Below are 17,325 nucleotides of genomic sequence, written 5' to 3' on the forward strand. Positions count from 1 at the left end.
ACTAAACCATGAACAATGAACAAATGTCACGCATGAGGAGACGTTCAGTTTAAATAGATTACACTGGTTTTGCAGTGTAGGTGCAGTAATCACATAACTACCAATGAACAAGGCCATTGTAAATTACTTTTAATGTAACTCTTTATCAATTAATTTACTTTCCTAGGAATGCATAGCATGTGGCTTGTGTGCGCTTTACTGGTCAATAAACAAAAAAGCAGCGTCAGTTTTTTTCATTCAAAATGTTTTTGTGAGAACATATTGATCTGCACAACAAACAGGTTATTTGCTCTGTGTGTGTATTGTTTGTTGAGTTTATGACTTGCTAACAGGTGTTGGTGAAAACCCAGTGCTGTTGGTATTTACAGAGAAAGTGCAGTGACAAGATTGCATGTAAAAGGTGGGACTGATTCTGTTGCATAAAAAGAGACATTTTGCGCCATGCAAAATATACAGAATATTTTAAAAACGCACGTAAAATGATTTATTATCATTTGCAACTCGCAATTTATTGCTAAGTGCACCAATATTTAATGCGCCAAAAAAGCATGTCTTAGTTCATTTCGATATTTTAGACTTAGACTTAGATCCTCCCATGACTTATGTGGCATATCGGGCTCGATCTTGTGCCCGGGCTTCAGCTTCTTCCAATGATATATTCGATGTCTAGGTCTTGATGGAATGACCTCCGCCAGGTGTTGCGGGGACGTCCTCGTGGTCTTTTAACACCCAGGGGTTGCCAGCGCATCGCTGTTTTTGGAATCTGTGCGTCATCCATGCTGAAGATATGGCCGGCCAGTGGGAGTCTTCGGCATGCGACGACTTTGTGAAGTTTGACCGTGCCACTCCTTTGCAGGACCTCCTCGTTGGTGATGTGGTCGGTGTAGCGAATCTTCAGAATCTGGCGAAGACATCGCTGCTGAAAGACGTCGAGCTTGGTGTTGATGCAGGTCGACACCTTTCAAGTCTCGCTGGTATAAATGGCGGTTGGGATCACGAATGAATTAAGCAAGCGGAGTTTGATCATTTCAATATCTACCACTAAAAATGTCTGGAGAGGGACCCTGGACATTTAAGCCCAGGACCTTCTTGCTAACCTCCTCCACCACATATCTGAGAGTGGAAATAATGCCTTGAAATACATGTATAGCCACAGGGTTAGATTTAAATTTGTCTCTGATTGTGCTGCAGTGTTCAGCTATGAGAGATTTTCAAGATCTCCTTGTCTAACCAGTCCACATGGACATTTAAGCACGCCTATGACACTGACAGTAGAACATGAAATTACCCTTTTAATGTTGTATTTTTCCCATAAGAGGGTGGGTGAATTGACACGCGAGACCACAAGGGTAATTTTCAGAGGGAACAGAGCTGAACATAATGAAGGAAATGTGAGGGCGATAGAGAGGGAAGACAGCATCTTAAGTAGGTTAGAAGGCCTTTTAGAAAAGCAGAAGAAGGCTGAGAAAAACACTTCTTATTTGCTAGATACATATCAGGAATGTGAGATTATTTTGAGTGGGTTTTAGCAAGGCAACTAGATTGATATTGAATTATACAGGTCTTAAAAATTATTTCTCTCTCTCTCTCCCTCTCCCTCTCTCTCTCTGGATACAAGAGTAATCACTGGAACTGCGTAACTACTTAATTCTATTAAAATAGGACACACAATATTTCTTAAGCAAAGTGGGATGATAAAATTCACTGTGAATAATAAAGTTTCTGTGAGCTCACACTATAAAGAATAGCCTTAGTTTTTTCTTTAATTAGCTGTAAATCTATGAAATTAATGTTGAAACAGTGAACCGAACATGTTTTCCTAGTTCATAAGATTATGGAATTCCTGTAACGAAGCATCTGATCCTGTATAAAATAAGTAAAATGCCTTCAGCAATTTAACACGTACTGGGTAAAAAATGAATTCCCATCAATAATAACAGAAAATAGAAGTAATTACACAAAACTGTGTACTGTAGCATTGGAGTCCAATTTAAAAAGAATATGGCAGCTAGCAGGCACCGTTCAAAGGGGTGCCTGCCTGAATATATAGGGATTCAACATCCATTGAAAAGTGCTGTGTGGTTTCAACTTCCTGTGCTAACTTCATGACTCTGATGAAGTGTTCAATAGTACAGTTTTTACCTGTGGTTATAGAAATTAATACAACAAAAAACTGAAACTAGTCAGGAACTCCATTTGTGTGCATGTTCAGATTAATAACCTCATTCAAATAAGGTTTTAACCCTGCTGTGAAAGCACTGACTTGTGAAGTTGGTCTGTAGTCCAACTTTCTGTAGAAGTCAGCATTAGTGAGATGTTTTCATCTCCCAATCATATGACATCCTATCTAATATGACCTTCATTTATCAGCACTCTGAATAACCTGTGTCATCTTTTTTCCTTTGAAGGAAGATAAAATTTGAGATTTTTCTTTTAATAAGAACCAATTTTCAGTCACCAGACCAGTGAGTTTGTCTGCTACACCTCAAATGACAGCTATCAAAATAATGTGTACTTTATTTGGAAAGGATCATAGGCTATGTTGCAGGTATTCCATAGTACTAGAACCACCAAGGGGGTCATTTTGACCCCTTTTCATTTTAGAATTGAGTAACTCTTACAATAACATCCAATAATCTCATGTTTCATGACTTTTCCTGAAATGAGTTTATCACGCAGTGAATTTGGGGGTGTGTGGGATAAAGAGAGAAAAAAAAAAAGAAAGCTGAGCACCATCAAGGATGTCAGTTTGACTTCCATAGAAATCAATGTAAAATGCCGCAGTCAACATTCTTATTGTTGACATGCTTTTTCATATGAAGGCTGATATGACAGGAGCCAGAGGTAGCTAGATACGATTGATAGAGAAATAGGCAGTAGACTAAAACATGAATAATTAAAAGGTAGGACTGAACGGGTCATAAGTCAGAGCAGAGCAGAGAGCCTGGCAGGTTGCTGGCTGTGCAGAACAGTGTGAAAAGTACTAATCTGAGGAAATAAAAACTAAAATCCCAACTAGAGCAACCGAATCGGACAGATTTCAGGCCTGAGGAGCAGAGCTGAGGAGCTGAAGGGCTGCAGACTGAGGCGGAGCAGTGTGGACGGTGGATAAGAGAGGATGACTTGGCTGCAGGCCTAGTGAAGAGGAGGCAGAGGTGGACAAGTTGATAAAACGTCACTGTTTTAATTTTACAATCATAGTTTTTGATATGTTATGTATATTGTTCTGTGGCACTGTTTGTCCGTTAGTGAATTCTAAAACATATTTTGTCTTTATGATCTGAAATGAAATAATCTCAAATATTTGTAAAACTAACGAAACCTCCATAATCTTAAATACTTATTTTCCCTGAAAAAATCCTTTTGCATTCAATTAGATAAATCTGAGGTTTGAATGAGGACTTCTTCACCCAAACCAAGCATCTGGAAAATCACGTCAGACAAAAAGAACATACACAGGCTTGAATAAAAACGTGCATCATTACTTTTTTCCCTACCTGTCACAAACTGAATGCCTTGCTGCTACCCACTGAAAAGGAACTGAACTTAGAATTATTTGTTTGTCATTTCAATATTCAGCGGTTTCAAAAGCTTCAGAAAATGTAATAAAAAAAAAAAAAAAGCTGGCACATTCTTGATACAGATCCAGCACTTAAGCAGTGTTTTTTTCTGCACCCTCATGCGGTGCACAAAAGACCTCCTGACCTATGTAACATGTTGGCTGGCGCATCTTCCCACTCCATCGCACTCACATTCACTCATTCTGTTGTGGTCATTGCCAATGATGCCATTTCACATATAAAACTAATTCATCCACCCCCTAAATGGGAAAGAAATACAGCATAAAAAAGGTCATTTTGTGTTCTACTGTGAAAACCTTGTAGAATACTTAAATCTCCATGTGGATTGGATCACCATCTTTACAAACCTGCATAGCTGAACACTTCAGCGCTACTGAAAACACAACATAGTAGGGAAAAACAATATTTCACCTCAGATAGAGTTAATCAAAAATCCATTAAGAGGGGAATAGTCTTACTTAGGTTGATTCACTTTCTGCATTTAATTTTTGCCTGACACTAGAAAAACAGACAAAACAGACCAATAAGAGCAGGTATCATACTCAGTCTTTATTATTCTGAAATTGTTCTGCAATGTAAAATTATGATGACTTTAAATATCATCTATAGCACATAATGAAATGCACTATTAATATCATCATAAGATTCCAAAGAGAATCAAGAAAAATCTTTGTGCGCAACAAACAAAGCTGAAAATTAATACCAGATGTCCGTGATCGTTGGGCCCCCAGGAGGCACTGCGTTAAAAACAGCTATGATTCTGTCATGGAAATCACTGATGAAGAAATGCCCCCATTTTCTTTATACAATACAAAAACCGTGTGTGTGTGTGTGTGTGTACTGTATATATACTTCACCAACACAATTGATTTGATAAAAGTCTGTGCAATGCATTCATTTGAAGCTGTTTTTCTTTGCCGTACCAAGTAGTGGTTACATGCTGCTGCTCTTGACTCACTCTGTGAAATAAATTGACGTTCATTTATGCTCTCAGACAAAAACAAAACTAAGAAACAGATGATGAGAGTACATTTCTGTTGATATAAATGGGTGGGGATGTCACCCGTACAAGCTTAAAAATAAAACAGTAAGCAAGAAATAGAGATTTGAACTTAGAGACATCTAAGTAAGACCAATTCATCTGTCCAGATAATCTGATTCAGTTGTTTTGTTTATACCCCCTAAACCACACAGTACAACATTCCTCTGCTTTAATAGCAGAATGTGTCAACAATCTAAAACAGAATTGCCCTAATGCCTGTACCATTCTTCTGAGAAACGTGAATAAATGCAACTTTAAGAATTGTTTAAGGAGACATTCAAGGCTGGTAACCTCCAGAAATCTGAAGACCATGAAAACAGGTAAGTCAAGTATGAGGCACAAGTCATTCACAACTAAATACACTTTTTTTTAATCTCCAGGTTTGAAACCATAGAAAACCCAGAAAGATGCTGAGGTGCTGGAGTCTAAAAACAGTGGGCTTAAGATAGAGTGGAAGTCTCAGAGGGTCAGACTGCCAATGTCTTTCAACACTTCGATGAATGTAATCCCGTTTGCTCCAACAACATCAGTGCCTCTATTCTAAAGACAAACAGTTTTGGATTTACCCTGCTGTGCCAGCCCATTTTCCCTAATTTTCTATCTCCACAAACACACACATCCATCCACACAGCCTGGGAAACGTCAAGCAGCCTAGTTCTACACCCCAAGGAGTGCAATGAGGTTTAACCCGTGGCCCTAAACTAAAGACTTAATAAGTAACTAATTAGAGAAACAGCTCTCATATGCTCTCTGATGCCACACAGGATAAACCAAAGACGTGAGAGCCGAACACTGAAGATGTCATTTCCACCCTTGTGCACCTTGTGTCAATATATCCACTATTACTTAAACAGCGTATAGTTGTGTATCCCTCAAACAGGGATCAGTCTTTTTTGTGTGTGTCATGGCCTATTGCCATTTACAATCAGTGCCTGATGTATAGCAGTTAAGTCCAATTAATTCTTTGGTTCTTATATTTGGAAAGCAACTTCAAGTTTTCTGGAAAGCAGAAAAATTGACCTCTGATCTTGACCTTGAGTTGAAGGTCACAGAGATTTGAACTCGTCTGAGATTTTTAGTAGATGTACCTGTGGTATCAATTTCCTACATTGCTTCATTCTTGAGTTGTTCACAAAGTTGGGTATCGACGCCACCCGCTAGCCTGCCAGCCCCACCAGTCCAACCAGCAGAGTGACAACATCAGACTTTTACACTGAGGGGTAAAACCATACTAAAGGAATCCACCTTGTAAAATCCTCTCATACCAGAAGATCATGAATAAGGTTTTTATCTGAAGCTTGTTCAGCTTGTTCTTTGACAGCGTGCATCCATCTTTGAGAAGCAATATTGTAATCTTTGATGTTGATTATGTCGAGGACGTTGTCATTGTCCTCGCTCTAACCTAGACACTGAGTGACATTTAATTTCTCTCTGTTTGTTATTTAACGCTGTTCATCCAAATTTGGCACTACACTTCCAGATAGAATGGCTATTAAGAAAAACAGCACGCATAAATTTAGCCAAAAAAATAGCTATTATCCAACTTATCAGTAAAAACACACAAATAAAGAACTGGCAGATGACACAGCATTTATCTTTTAGTGATTAGATCAGGTAATATATTTTATGGTCACTGATTGAACACTCAATTCACTCTATTCATAGTTAAATCTTGCCAACAGTGTTTAGTTGTTCACAAATTATGTCATATCAATTAGTGCAGATATGATATTAAGTTTTAGTCTTAATATACAGTACCTAAGTTATTTTGTACACTTGTTAAAACAGCAAAAGAAAGCATTGTATATGCTGGATGTACTTTAAAGAAAAATGTATAACTGTATAGGAAACTGTTGCTGACTGAGCTTAAGTTAGGTACAGTTAACTCAGAGACACCCTGATGTTGCCTGGGACATGATCTAGCTGACCTTTTTCTTTAAGACAGGAATCTAGGTTTGATGAGTTGACACATGGGGGTGTCCATGCGTCAAGAGGAGGGGTCCAGAATTAACATGAAACTATGTTTTCTATGATTTTTGCAGTGATTTGTGGGATTAACAGTTCATTTACAGGTATTACACCTATACAAGTGGTGCATCCATGTTCAGATGAGGCTTTGATGGTCCATAAGTGAAGTTCACTGAACTAAAGAATGTGGTTTGATGATGGTTGACGTGCTTTCCAAATAGAAGGTTTTTCCTCCTAGCAAGGAAATACAGGTGCAGCAGTCAGAGTATTGCTGAAAGGAATCTCCTGAGAAATTTTCAGAGGCCCAGTGAGAAACAAGAACCATTCCAGGCATAGCAGACAGCCCAGGCAGTGGTTGAGGTCGAAGGTTGAGCTGTTTGGGGCCCATCATGAGATCAGATTTCGGAGCCACAGCAAGGACCACGAAGCTGCGTTGGAATGAGACCTGTGCTAAGGGGGCTTTCCAGAGGCCAACAGAGGAGATTGTGGACAACAGACGGGCACCTGAAGGATTAGGGGAGCGTGCCAAGCTCCATCGACAGCGCAGGAGTCCAAGGATGGCATCATGATTCTGTGAAAAGCACAGGAACCAGAAGCTATGGTGTTGCACCATGACCACTTCTACAAGACTGCTGAGGTGACTCAACAGGTGGGATCATAACAGCAGTAAAGATAACTGGATCCAACACTCTTTCCACAGAAGGGTTTTTCTGCAGAGGATGGAGAGTGGAGGAGTCATAAGTATCCCCCACAGGACGAAGGCCTGAAGTGAGGTGATGGGGGTTGGTAGAGGCCATAAAACAGGAGTGCTGACGAGGCCTGCAGCTTTGGAGATAGCTGAAAGCCTCATCGACAAACAAAATCAACTAGTATGTTTGAATGCCTATGCTACATACATTTGGACTCTGGTCCTATGGACAGTGATGGAAAAAACTGGAAGAGACATTTATGACGCCCTGCAGAACAATGTATGAACGTGTGATTAAAATGTGATTTTTTAGTCTGAAGTCTAAATTTTGTCATGGTGAGTTAAAATGTACTGGACCTGAGAACTCATGATACTACCCTACTTATTTAAGGTAGACACATTAACAGTTACTGCTTATTTCTGTAATCTCTATTTATCACGATTATCTGTGCCTTCTCGAAATAGCTTCCAAGTCCACCTTTGACTTTAATAGATCATGGCGCTGCAGAGATTTCTCTCTTCCCCTTTTGTGGCTATGTTGTCAGTTTTCATTACCTAAGAGGGAAAAATGCTTTCATCTAAATTCCCTAAAATCTATGTTTGCTATTATAACTTTTGTAAGGTTTTATATTACATTAAATCTTCTTGTTTCCGCTGGTCTCTTTAGGGGTCTGCCTACATCTCACCCTATCACATGCATCCTCTTCTGTCACACCTGCCCTCTGCATGTCCTCCTTCACTACATCCATGAGTCTGCTCTGTGGTCTTTCCTCCTACCTGGAAGCTACATAACAACATCCTTTGTCTAGCATATCCACTATTTCACCTCCGCATGTTTTCAGACCATCTCAGCTTTGCCTCTCTAACTTTGCCTCCAAACTGCTCAACCTGATTTGTCCCTCTGATATACTCATTTCTAATCCTGTCCATCTTGGTCACTCCCAGTGAAAATCTTTATCTGCCACTTCCAGCTCAGCCTCATGTCTTCTTTTTAGTGCCACTGCCTCCAAACTATACATCATAGTAGGTCTTACAGCCATCTTGTAAACATTTCCTTTCACTGCCATCCTTCTGTCACAAATCTCCCCTGACACTCGTCTCCACCCACTCCACCCTGCCTGCACTCTCTTCTTCACCTCGCTTGGACTCACCTCCCCTGTGCACTGACATTGGTATTACATTGGCTTTGGCACAAAATAAATATTGTGGGAATATCTGCACTTTCCAACTTTAATCAACTGGTGGATTAAAGTTGCTCCTTTAGGCACCAAATGTTTAAAACTTTTACTGACAGTAGTATGCAATGACACAGATTATAACAGCAGGAAAGAATAAAGCTAAATGTGTACAAGAAAAGACAGGGAACACTGCTGGAGGCAATGTGGTGTTGCTTCGTGGCCTCCAATGAAAGTGGGCAGATGAAGTGACAAAACCACACAAACTCTCTACTGAGGTCGAACTGCCCCGCCATCATCCTCGGGGTATACATCTTTGAAGCTCTCCTACTGATTCTGTTTTAATGCTCAGCAAAGTAGGTTGATGGACATCTGACCAATATCTTTTAGTCAATGCAGTCAAATAAAATGTCTCCCTGACTATGAACATACTACTGATGAGTACGAAAAAAGTATGTCAAAAGCAAGTACGAGAGTTAAAGGATTATACACGTATTTAAGTGAAAATTATTCTAGATTGTTTTTTCTTTTGTTATAGAGTCTCAGCCCACCAGCTGGGACTCTGACCAGTGAAGTTTATTTGAAAAACCTCTGGGAGACAGTGGACAATAGGATCCCCCTGCTCAGGAGACGAAGCATACTGTGATTTGTGTATTTTATGTTATTTACATACCTTTATTTTTTATGTATTCCACATATTTTTATCTTTTCAATAAAATAGAAAAAAAACAAAAAACATGACAGCTGCCGTCTACCAGTTTACAACCCTCAAAGAGATTCTTAATTACAGTTATGGTCATTTCATGCACAGGTGTAGTAAATAACAGAACACTAAATAAGTTACAGATTTTCCACATTACTCAATTTGATGAATAACCCACAAAACTTGAAAGCCCAGGTTCGTGGTCATTTCAATACTTCAAGGCAGTCTTTTGCTGAGTGGTGAATTGCAAGGTATAGTACGCAGTCAACATGTATGACCTTGATATGAGCGGTCCTGTATAATTCACTGTATCTTCCCCTCAGCAGGGCTGTGAAAGAGAAACATGTAAATGATAGATGACTTGTCTTTCATCACTGCTGTCACCTTGACACCCAGGAGGAAATAACAATCCAGCCAGTGGGGTGTGTCACTTCCTGTGTGGAGCTACTTTGTCTTTTCCTAAAGCCATTTAGCTGCAGAAGTGAATGTCAAGTACTGTAGACTGCCACGCACAGAGACACGCACACAGTTATCACTCACTGATTGAAAACAGCCACCTCTGAGCAACAATCACCTACATGCAGTGCTTTAAATCCTTTTGACACATAATGACTTTAACTAAGTTTGTTCTTGTAAATACTTTTAAGTAATTGCATTGTATAGTTGTAAATTAGAGGTTTGCTAGATTTCAGCATATAAAGTATATAATATTTATATACATTTTACCTGATAACCACTTAAGTGTAGCATAATTACTAGTTACCAGCACATGAAGGTTTCACAATCTCAAAATGTTTTTAACACGTCCAATAATACTTACACATCTGTGTCAGTTTATCTTATTGTCTTGGAAATCAGATTTTTATACTAACAGCTCTTTGATATTTCTTGAATCCTCTTTATATGTAACACTAGTTGTCTCTGCTTGTAATTAGAGTATCACACCATGCTATAGACATTTTTGGATAGAAGCTGCAAAGGATCAAGTATCAGTACCAAACTGCAACAACGTGAAATCTCGAGAGGTGTCTGCAGTAAAACAAAGTCTAAATAACTTGCTTAATGTAATGTATGTATACTTGACATTCAATTAATTTTATAAGACTTGAAAGTTTGCGATAGTACAAGATGTTAACTGGAAAACCATATTTGTTGTTCACCGTTTTCAGCTGTGCATTTGGTTTCCCATAGCAGGACTGTTCATGTTTGACTGATACTTAATGCATCATGCATTATGTAACAGTGGATTTCAATAAGCTGTGCGTACACAGAAGGCGTAGTGTGCCGAGATGCTCAGTGTGACTATGTATGTGTGTTTAAGTCCAATACTAAATTTAGGGTCGGCTGAGGTTTTTCGAAGTGCTCAGTACCTGAACCCCTCTAAAAGAAATTGTACCTATGCAAAACATGCTGAAAATAAACTTAAGTGTAACATTTGCTTTTGTTGCATTTGCAGGCATTTTGATGAATGACTTTAATGTGCAATTACAATGCTACATGTTCAGATATCCTTTTAAGTATCTAATGGTATGTAGACAGAAAGAAAAATATCAGATGTTACCAAAATTATCCTTTAAGTCCAAGCATACCTTAGACTTTATGTTCCTCAAACAATTCATTTTATTGACTACACTTGGGACTAGCTGAGAACCTGCATGAATGGCAGTGCCAAAGATTAATGTTTAATAATGTTCTCCTTCATACTCTTTTTTTTGCAATCGCTCTTTCAGCACCTGAGAAACCAAGCGGGGTGCTGCTGTTTGGTTGTTCAGCAGGGATGTAAGGTTATTATTTCAGTCACACACTCATTAATTCAGTAGAAGGAGGGAGTCAGACGGACCTTTGACTGAAGCTGTTCTCCTTCCTGTGGCAGTGCAGGGTGACAACTCTGTGACCTTCACTTCTGACATCCTGACTCACCGTCCACATAACTGGGTTACTGGCTCTAGCTCCCAAGAATGCCACTCCATCTTTCAGCTTGACCCTGAAACACAGAAATATACTGGTCAAAAGTCCATCCATCCATGAGCATGACAAGGAATGGATGGAGCCTATCCCAGAATGGTGGTGGTGGGGGTGTGTGTGTGTGTGTGTGTGTGTGTGTGTGTGTGTGTGTGTGTGTGTAAGAAAATGTGGCAACTCCCACTAACAGTCAATTAGGAAGAAGGAAAATGGAAAAAAATGAGAAGAATCAGCAGCTGAAACATTAGAGACTGTAAAGGTTAAGCACAACACTTAAGAACCGTCGAATGCTGCTGGATGGTCTATGCTTGAAAAAGTTTACAAGTCAGATTTATTCTATTAGCAGTCGTAACACCAGGATGACAGATGGCATGCTAGCTGAACTAAGGAGTCAGGGTTAGTGAGTTTAAATTAAATTCTGCAAAAGTTAAACAGAATTAGCAAACACACTGTAGTATCTTGTATGGCAAGTCTTGTTTTGCAAACAAAAATAAGGGCAACAACTTGGCACCAAGCACCATTTCAGACAAATTGTGTCCATTTTTTCCCTCTCCAGTATCTACCGCTTTCATGCCACTTCTACCTGCGTCCCACCCTTTTCCCCCCTGCAATCGCTTCCATTACTCATGGTCACAGTCTGTGGGAGGATACTGAGATAGTGAGAAACCATGACCTCCCCTTCTTCCAGTATGTCAGCAGCTGCTTTCTGCATTTTCGTCTGTCACATGAAGTTACTTCCAGTTCTTTTACAACATGCCAACCCGCTCTTTTTCAAACCTTTGGCACAAATGTAGCCGTATGTATCAAGTAGAAAAGGAAGCAGAAGAGGAAGATAGATGGCACGTGAAAGCTGCTCTAAAGTAAAACACCGGAAAACAAAAAGAAAAAAAAGTGAAAGTGAAAAGGAACATTTTCATTCACTAAAATTTCAGCGCTGGGTAATTTTCCCCCTACATCAAAATAATTGAAGACTGTCCTCATTCTGCATCTTTGAAAGACTTGTAAAGGAAGAAAAAAACATGAACGTTAACGGGGGGAGATGACATGACATTCTGTGAAGCAGTGCTTAGAAGAGAACAGTCATTACATCTTCCATGTTCAACCAGTCTCCTTTGATCTTATCATGGTCGCTGCTGCGGTAATAACTGGCCTTGTGTTGGTCGCTGCCTCTGACGAGCAAAGATAAAGGCCGCTGGTGTGGAAGGCGCAGACAATAACTAGGAGGAGACAGCTGATTGCTGTCTGCCCCCCTGTATCCAAGTTGTCACCTTAGCCACAGCACAGTAATTACCACAAACTTGCAAGCAGATGTAGCACTGACAGAGAACTACAAAAGGACCAATAATCAACTAATTTCATGCAGCATTCTGTATGCTGCATTGATCACATCTCAAACTCCAATTTCACAGAATAAATGCACTGCATTTTCCTTATTTTCCACATCAGTTTCTAGCTGGTGCAAAATGAACTTGAACAACAAGTTGATTTGTCTGTTTATGCTGATACCTGCATTTACAGGGGGCGGTTGGCCAAACTTAACTTTTACAATATGCTCTGCATTTCAGAGTAAATGATCAGTTAATCAATACGTTGTAGTTGATGAATTACACTCCACTACAGTGTCGATGTGCTCTGTGTTCTTTCTTTCTTACTATAATATTCTATTTTTCCTGAAATTCATCCACTCTTTGACGTAAAAAACAAAGCATCTCCTATAGGGTCGGAGCAGGGGGCTGAATTAAGAAATGGCATGTTGTAAATGAGATTGGTTTGGCTAATGTGATTTCTGGGGGAGGGAGGACAAACGGGGGGGAGGCAATAAAGGAAAGCAATTTGAAGGGAGCTCTCCTTTCACATGCATCAGCACATGAAGCTGCCTCATTAATTCCATGAAACCGTGCATCAGTGGGATGAGTATTTACAGATGAGATGAGGTTGTCAGAAAAGACAGGTTTCAACTCCACCCAACTGAGGCTCAGAAATGACACACCAGAATGGCCATAGTCCAAATAACATGTCAGCACACCTTCCACTCTTACATCCATCTTGCATACTGAAAGAAATACCTATGTGCATTAATATTAATGCACTTTACACAGCAGGAAATTGAACAGGATACAAAAACACATTGCAAACATCCTGTAAGATCAGGTGTTGTACGTTACGTATTTCAATCTGGTAATTGCCCTGGATGATTAGGTAAGGAATTGCCAGCTATTGTGGATAACTATTGTGGCTTTGGGGCTTGGGGAAGTATGCCCGTTTCAAATATTATTGGAATTCATCTAATATTTCACTCAAAAACAGAAATCTAATAGTGGTGCTGCAGAAAGTCATTAAGAATTCTCCTTTGAGCTCAACTGCACCAAATGTCATGACAATCTAGCCTACAGTTGTTGAGACTTTTCACTCTGCTGGACCAAACTGGGTGGCAGACAATCAAACCAACACACTGAATAAAATATACATGCATGCATTTATGTTTTCAGATGCCAGCAGTTCCAGCTTAGCGGCCCCACCAGTAAAGGCTGAATCACCTTCATACACTATTAGGGCCACTTTCTACTAGAGATGGCACGATACCACTTTTTTATGTCCGATACCGATACCGATATCATAAATTTGGATATCTGCCGATACCGATATGAATCCGATATAGTGTTTTTTAACCAACAAAACTGTTTTTTAAAATATCTTGCTGCATTTTGCAAGTCTGCAAGTTCATACTCAAGTTTAAAACAACAACTACACTAAAGCTATTCTGTTATACCTGTATACAAAAAAAATATTTCATAGTTCAGCAATACTGATCAATCTAATAAACTTAAACCTACACCATCCTCCCTATTCTGGTATTTTAAAGAGTACTTAGTGTAAATATTAAGCAATCTAACTAATAGGGTTCCAACTCCCAGCAACAACAAAAATAAATAAATAAAAAATAGGGAACCACCCCTCACGCTCCACCTCATGATGCTTAATCGACGTAATCAACCTTAATTTGATGCAGTGCGAAAAAAAATGCACAGAAATCAATTATTTTTCAAGAAATATTAAATAGATTCAACATCTTTCTTCAACAAAATTGCAGACTGCACAGATGGTACCTTCCCAAAGTAAAGAGTACTATAGCTTACTAGGGTATATATATTAGACTTAATAGTCACTATATACAGTAATTGACTTCTATTCATTTTACATCAAATTAAAACTTTGGGTGTCAGATAATTATTTATTAAAAGCTCGACATTTTAAATGAGAATAAGAAAGAAAAGTATGTCTTTGTGCCCCCTTTTCCCTGTTAATGCCCTATCGGCCCCCCTGGCTAAACTTTGCTAGATCCGCCCCTGCACAGTTACCAGCCGTCAGCTACGTAGAAAAAGATCCTTGAGTAGAAACTAATATTAAATACATTCTAACAACAGCTGATCAAGCTTAAACGTGCTGCTGTTGTTCAGCCGCTGGTTTCCTCTTTCTGGTGCAAAGTGGGCCAAAAACAAACAAGAGAGACGGACTCGCGACAGAAAAGCCGATCAGCTGATTGTTAAGCAGTTTCATGATTGAAGTAGCAGCCGGAGAGCGAGAGGCAGTCGCTTGTTAAGCTTAACGCAGGAGTGCTTTACAAACATTCAGAGATGGACTTACACACTTGCTTTACTTCTCTCGGGGATAACTTTGTCGGAGATGAAATGCCGGGTTGCTAGCGAAGCTCCAAATGCTATCCAGACCACCGACAGGTCCCGCATGCCACAGCCGCTCTATCACGTGATGCATACTGCTCCGACGTGCTAACGTTCTGAGGTGAGTTACGGGGTGTTGCAAGTTTTGTGAGGTGCTTTCGTGATATTTAATGGATCGGATTACATTTTTTATTTTTCTCCGATATCCGATCCAGTAATTTAGGTCAGTATCGGACCGATACCGATACGTAATATCGGATCGGTCCATCTCTACTTTCTACTCACTGTAGAGCCTGCAACAAAATTGTATATTGTTTTTCATTAACTCTGATTTCCAGTTTATTGTAAGGGATTATAAAGGTTTTGCCTCAGTGCAATATAAAAAAAAAGGGTAAAATAAAAAAATAAAGAGGTGCCATTAACTTTAAAAAAAAATAAATAAATACTATTATGAGTACTATTCACGATTTCCTCTTAAGACACAGGGGATCCAGAGAAACATAACAGTGCAAACAGTTAAACATGCCATAATTGACATACAGGTAAAGGCCCCAGGAGACAGACTGGATTAAGCATAAAGCAAACCTGTTTATTGAAGCTGTTTGCAACATCAAGGCAAAACTAAATCCACACACAGGGCAGAGGGACAGATCACAGACACTCTGACAAGAAAGGTGCAAGTTATATATACACACAGGGTTAATTAGGGGAAGTGGACACAGGTGGGGAAAACACAGATGTGCAAACAGTCAAGGTACTGTGACAAGGAGAAGTAAAACTGAATACAATACATATTCAATTCAATTTTAATTCTAAAGTGCCACCTTACCCCAACAATAAGACAACCCGCTTCAAGCAAAAGCTTGGCCACAGTGGGAAGGAAAAACTCTGTTTTAACAAGGAAAAACCTAGAAAGCAGGCCCAGGGAGGGGCCTGTTAATGAAGTTAATAAATGTGTGAAAATGACATGAGAAACAAATTGTCAAAATAAAATGTGCTGCAGTTTAAAAAATAATAAATATTCCTCTACAGTAGATTCAGGAGAAAACAGCCTTTGGCTTTCCTACAAAGTGCCCCTTTTTAACTCTCATTTGAAGATCTCCATACAGGGAAGAAGGAAACATCCATTTGCTAATATCAGGAGTAGGACTTTAAAGTTTATGACTTAATATATTTGTAAAAATGGAATAACTATGTGTTCACGAACTCCAGATTCAAACTTGTGAATGATTCTTTTTTTCTATTCTTTTTTTTTTTAAACACAGGAGTGTGGCTGCTAATCTCTTTCAGCCCTTCACAGCAGCTGCCAACAAAGCCAACAAAGTGTGAATGTATTTTCTTCTAGAGATGTCCATTATAACTGCAGGATGTTGCAGTTAGCAGCTTCGGTGCTGGAAGTTAACAATTTGAAAGAAGAAGCTGCATAACTAAACTTTGTCACGAATTCGAATGTCAACGAACAGGCAACTGTTTGACACACAGCATGAATACTTCTAGGATTTTTGGTGAGCCTCCTGCCACTGTGAACACATTTCACTTCTCTTTTATTTAGTTAACGATAGTTTTGACCCTGAAACAGCTGTGCTTAGTGAGTTCATGAAACGGTGAAGCAGAACGAGATCTGGATGATCTCCTCAAACAGCGTCATCTCTGCTCTTACAGATTGCAAGCGCTAAAAGTCAGTTTCTGATTTGACTGATGTTCGTGCTGTTGACTGTTTCAAGAGCTAAAAATCAGAGGGAGGGGGTTGAATATTTATCCCCGCAGGAGATAAAAAATAATCAAGCAGAGGGAGGGAAATCCCTCTCTCCCTAAGCACACACCCTGGTAATACACAGTTGATGATCACTAACTAGGAGATCTTTTTATTTTAACTGCTGATATTGGGATCGTTGAGAGTTATAAATATCTATCATGCTGATGCCACTACTAAAAAAGTTCAACAAAGACTGTTCTTTTTAAGGAAAATGAAATTTTTTAATGTCTCATCTGAGATGTTGTCTTTGTTTTATAGAAGTTTTATTGAATCTGTGATGTCCTTTTGTATCGCTGCCTGGTTTGCTAACTTGACGGTGAAGAATAAGAATCGGTTGGGACTTCTGGTAAAAACTGCTAGCAAAATTTCAGGGCGCTGGCAAGATAGAATTTTGGCCATCTACAATAGAAATGTGCTTAGAAAGGCGCTTTCTATTATTAATTGTTTGAACCACAGTGAGTTTGAGTTGTTGCCGTCCGGCCGCCGTTTTAAAGAGACCCTGGGGGGAAGACTAAAAGACTCGAGTTTTCTTTTATCCCTACGGCATCTTGTCTCCTGAATTCCTGAAGGCTCTGGACATTGTAGGGCTGTCCTGGTTGACACGCCTCAGGGCGTGGAGATCAGGGGCAGTACCCCTGGACTGGCATACCGGGGTGGTGGTCCCCATCTTTAAGAAGGGGACCGGAGGGTGTGTTCCAGCTACAGGGGGATCACACTCCTCAGCCTCCCTGGGAAAGTCTATGCCAGGGTGCTGGAAAGGAGAGTTTGTC

General features: G+C 39.6%; 1 protein-coding gene across 1 annotated transcript in view; it reads right to left on the reverse strand.

Annotated features, from left to right (window-relative positions):
- LOC146570720 (transmembrane protein 132C) overlaps positions 1-17,325 on the reverse strand; it is a 174,474-nt gene that overhangs the window by 63,365 nt on the left and 93,784 nt on the right. Inside the window, exon 4 of the mRNA XM_085279345.1 lies at positions 10,998-11,141. Within this exon, the coding sequence (XP_085135471.1) occupies positions 10,998-11,141 (144 nt within the window). The remainder of the gene's footprint in view (positions 1-10,997; positions 11,142-17,325) is intronic.

Source organism: Mchenga conophoros, linkage group LG7, assembly GCF_057382185.1.
Source record: "Mchenga conophoros isolate Kocher_MC1m ecotype Shallow Benthic linkage group LG7, M_conophoros_male_GT1.1, whole genome shotgun sequence".
Classification (NCBI taxonomy): domain Eukaryota; kingdom Metazoa; phylum Chordata; class Actinopteri; order Cichliformes; family Cichlidae; genus Mchenga; species Mchenga conophoros.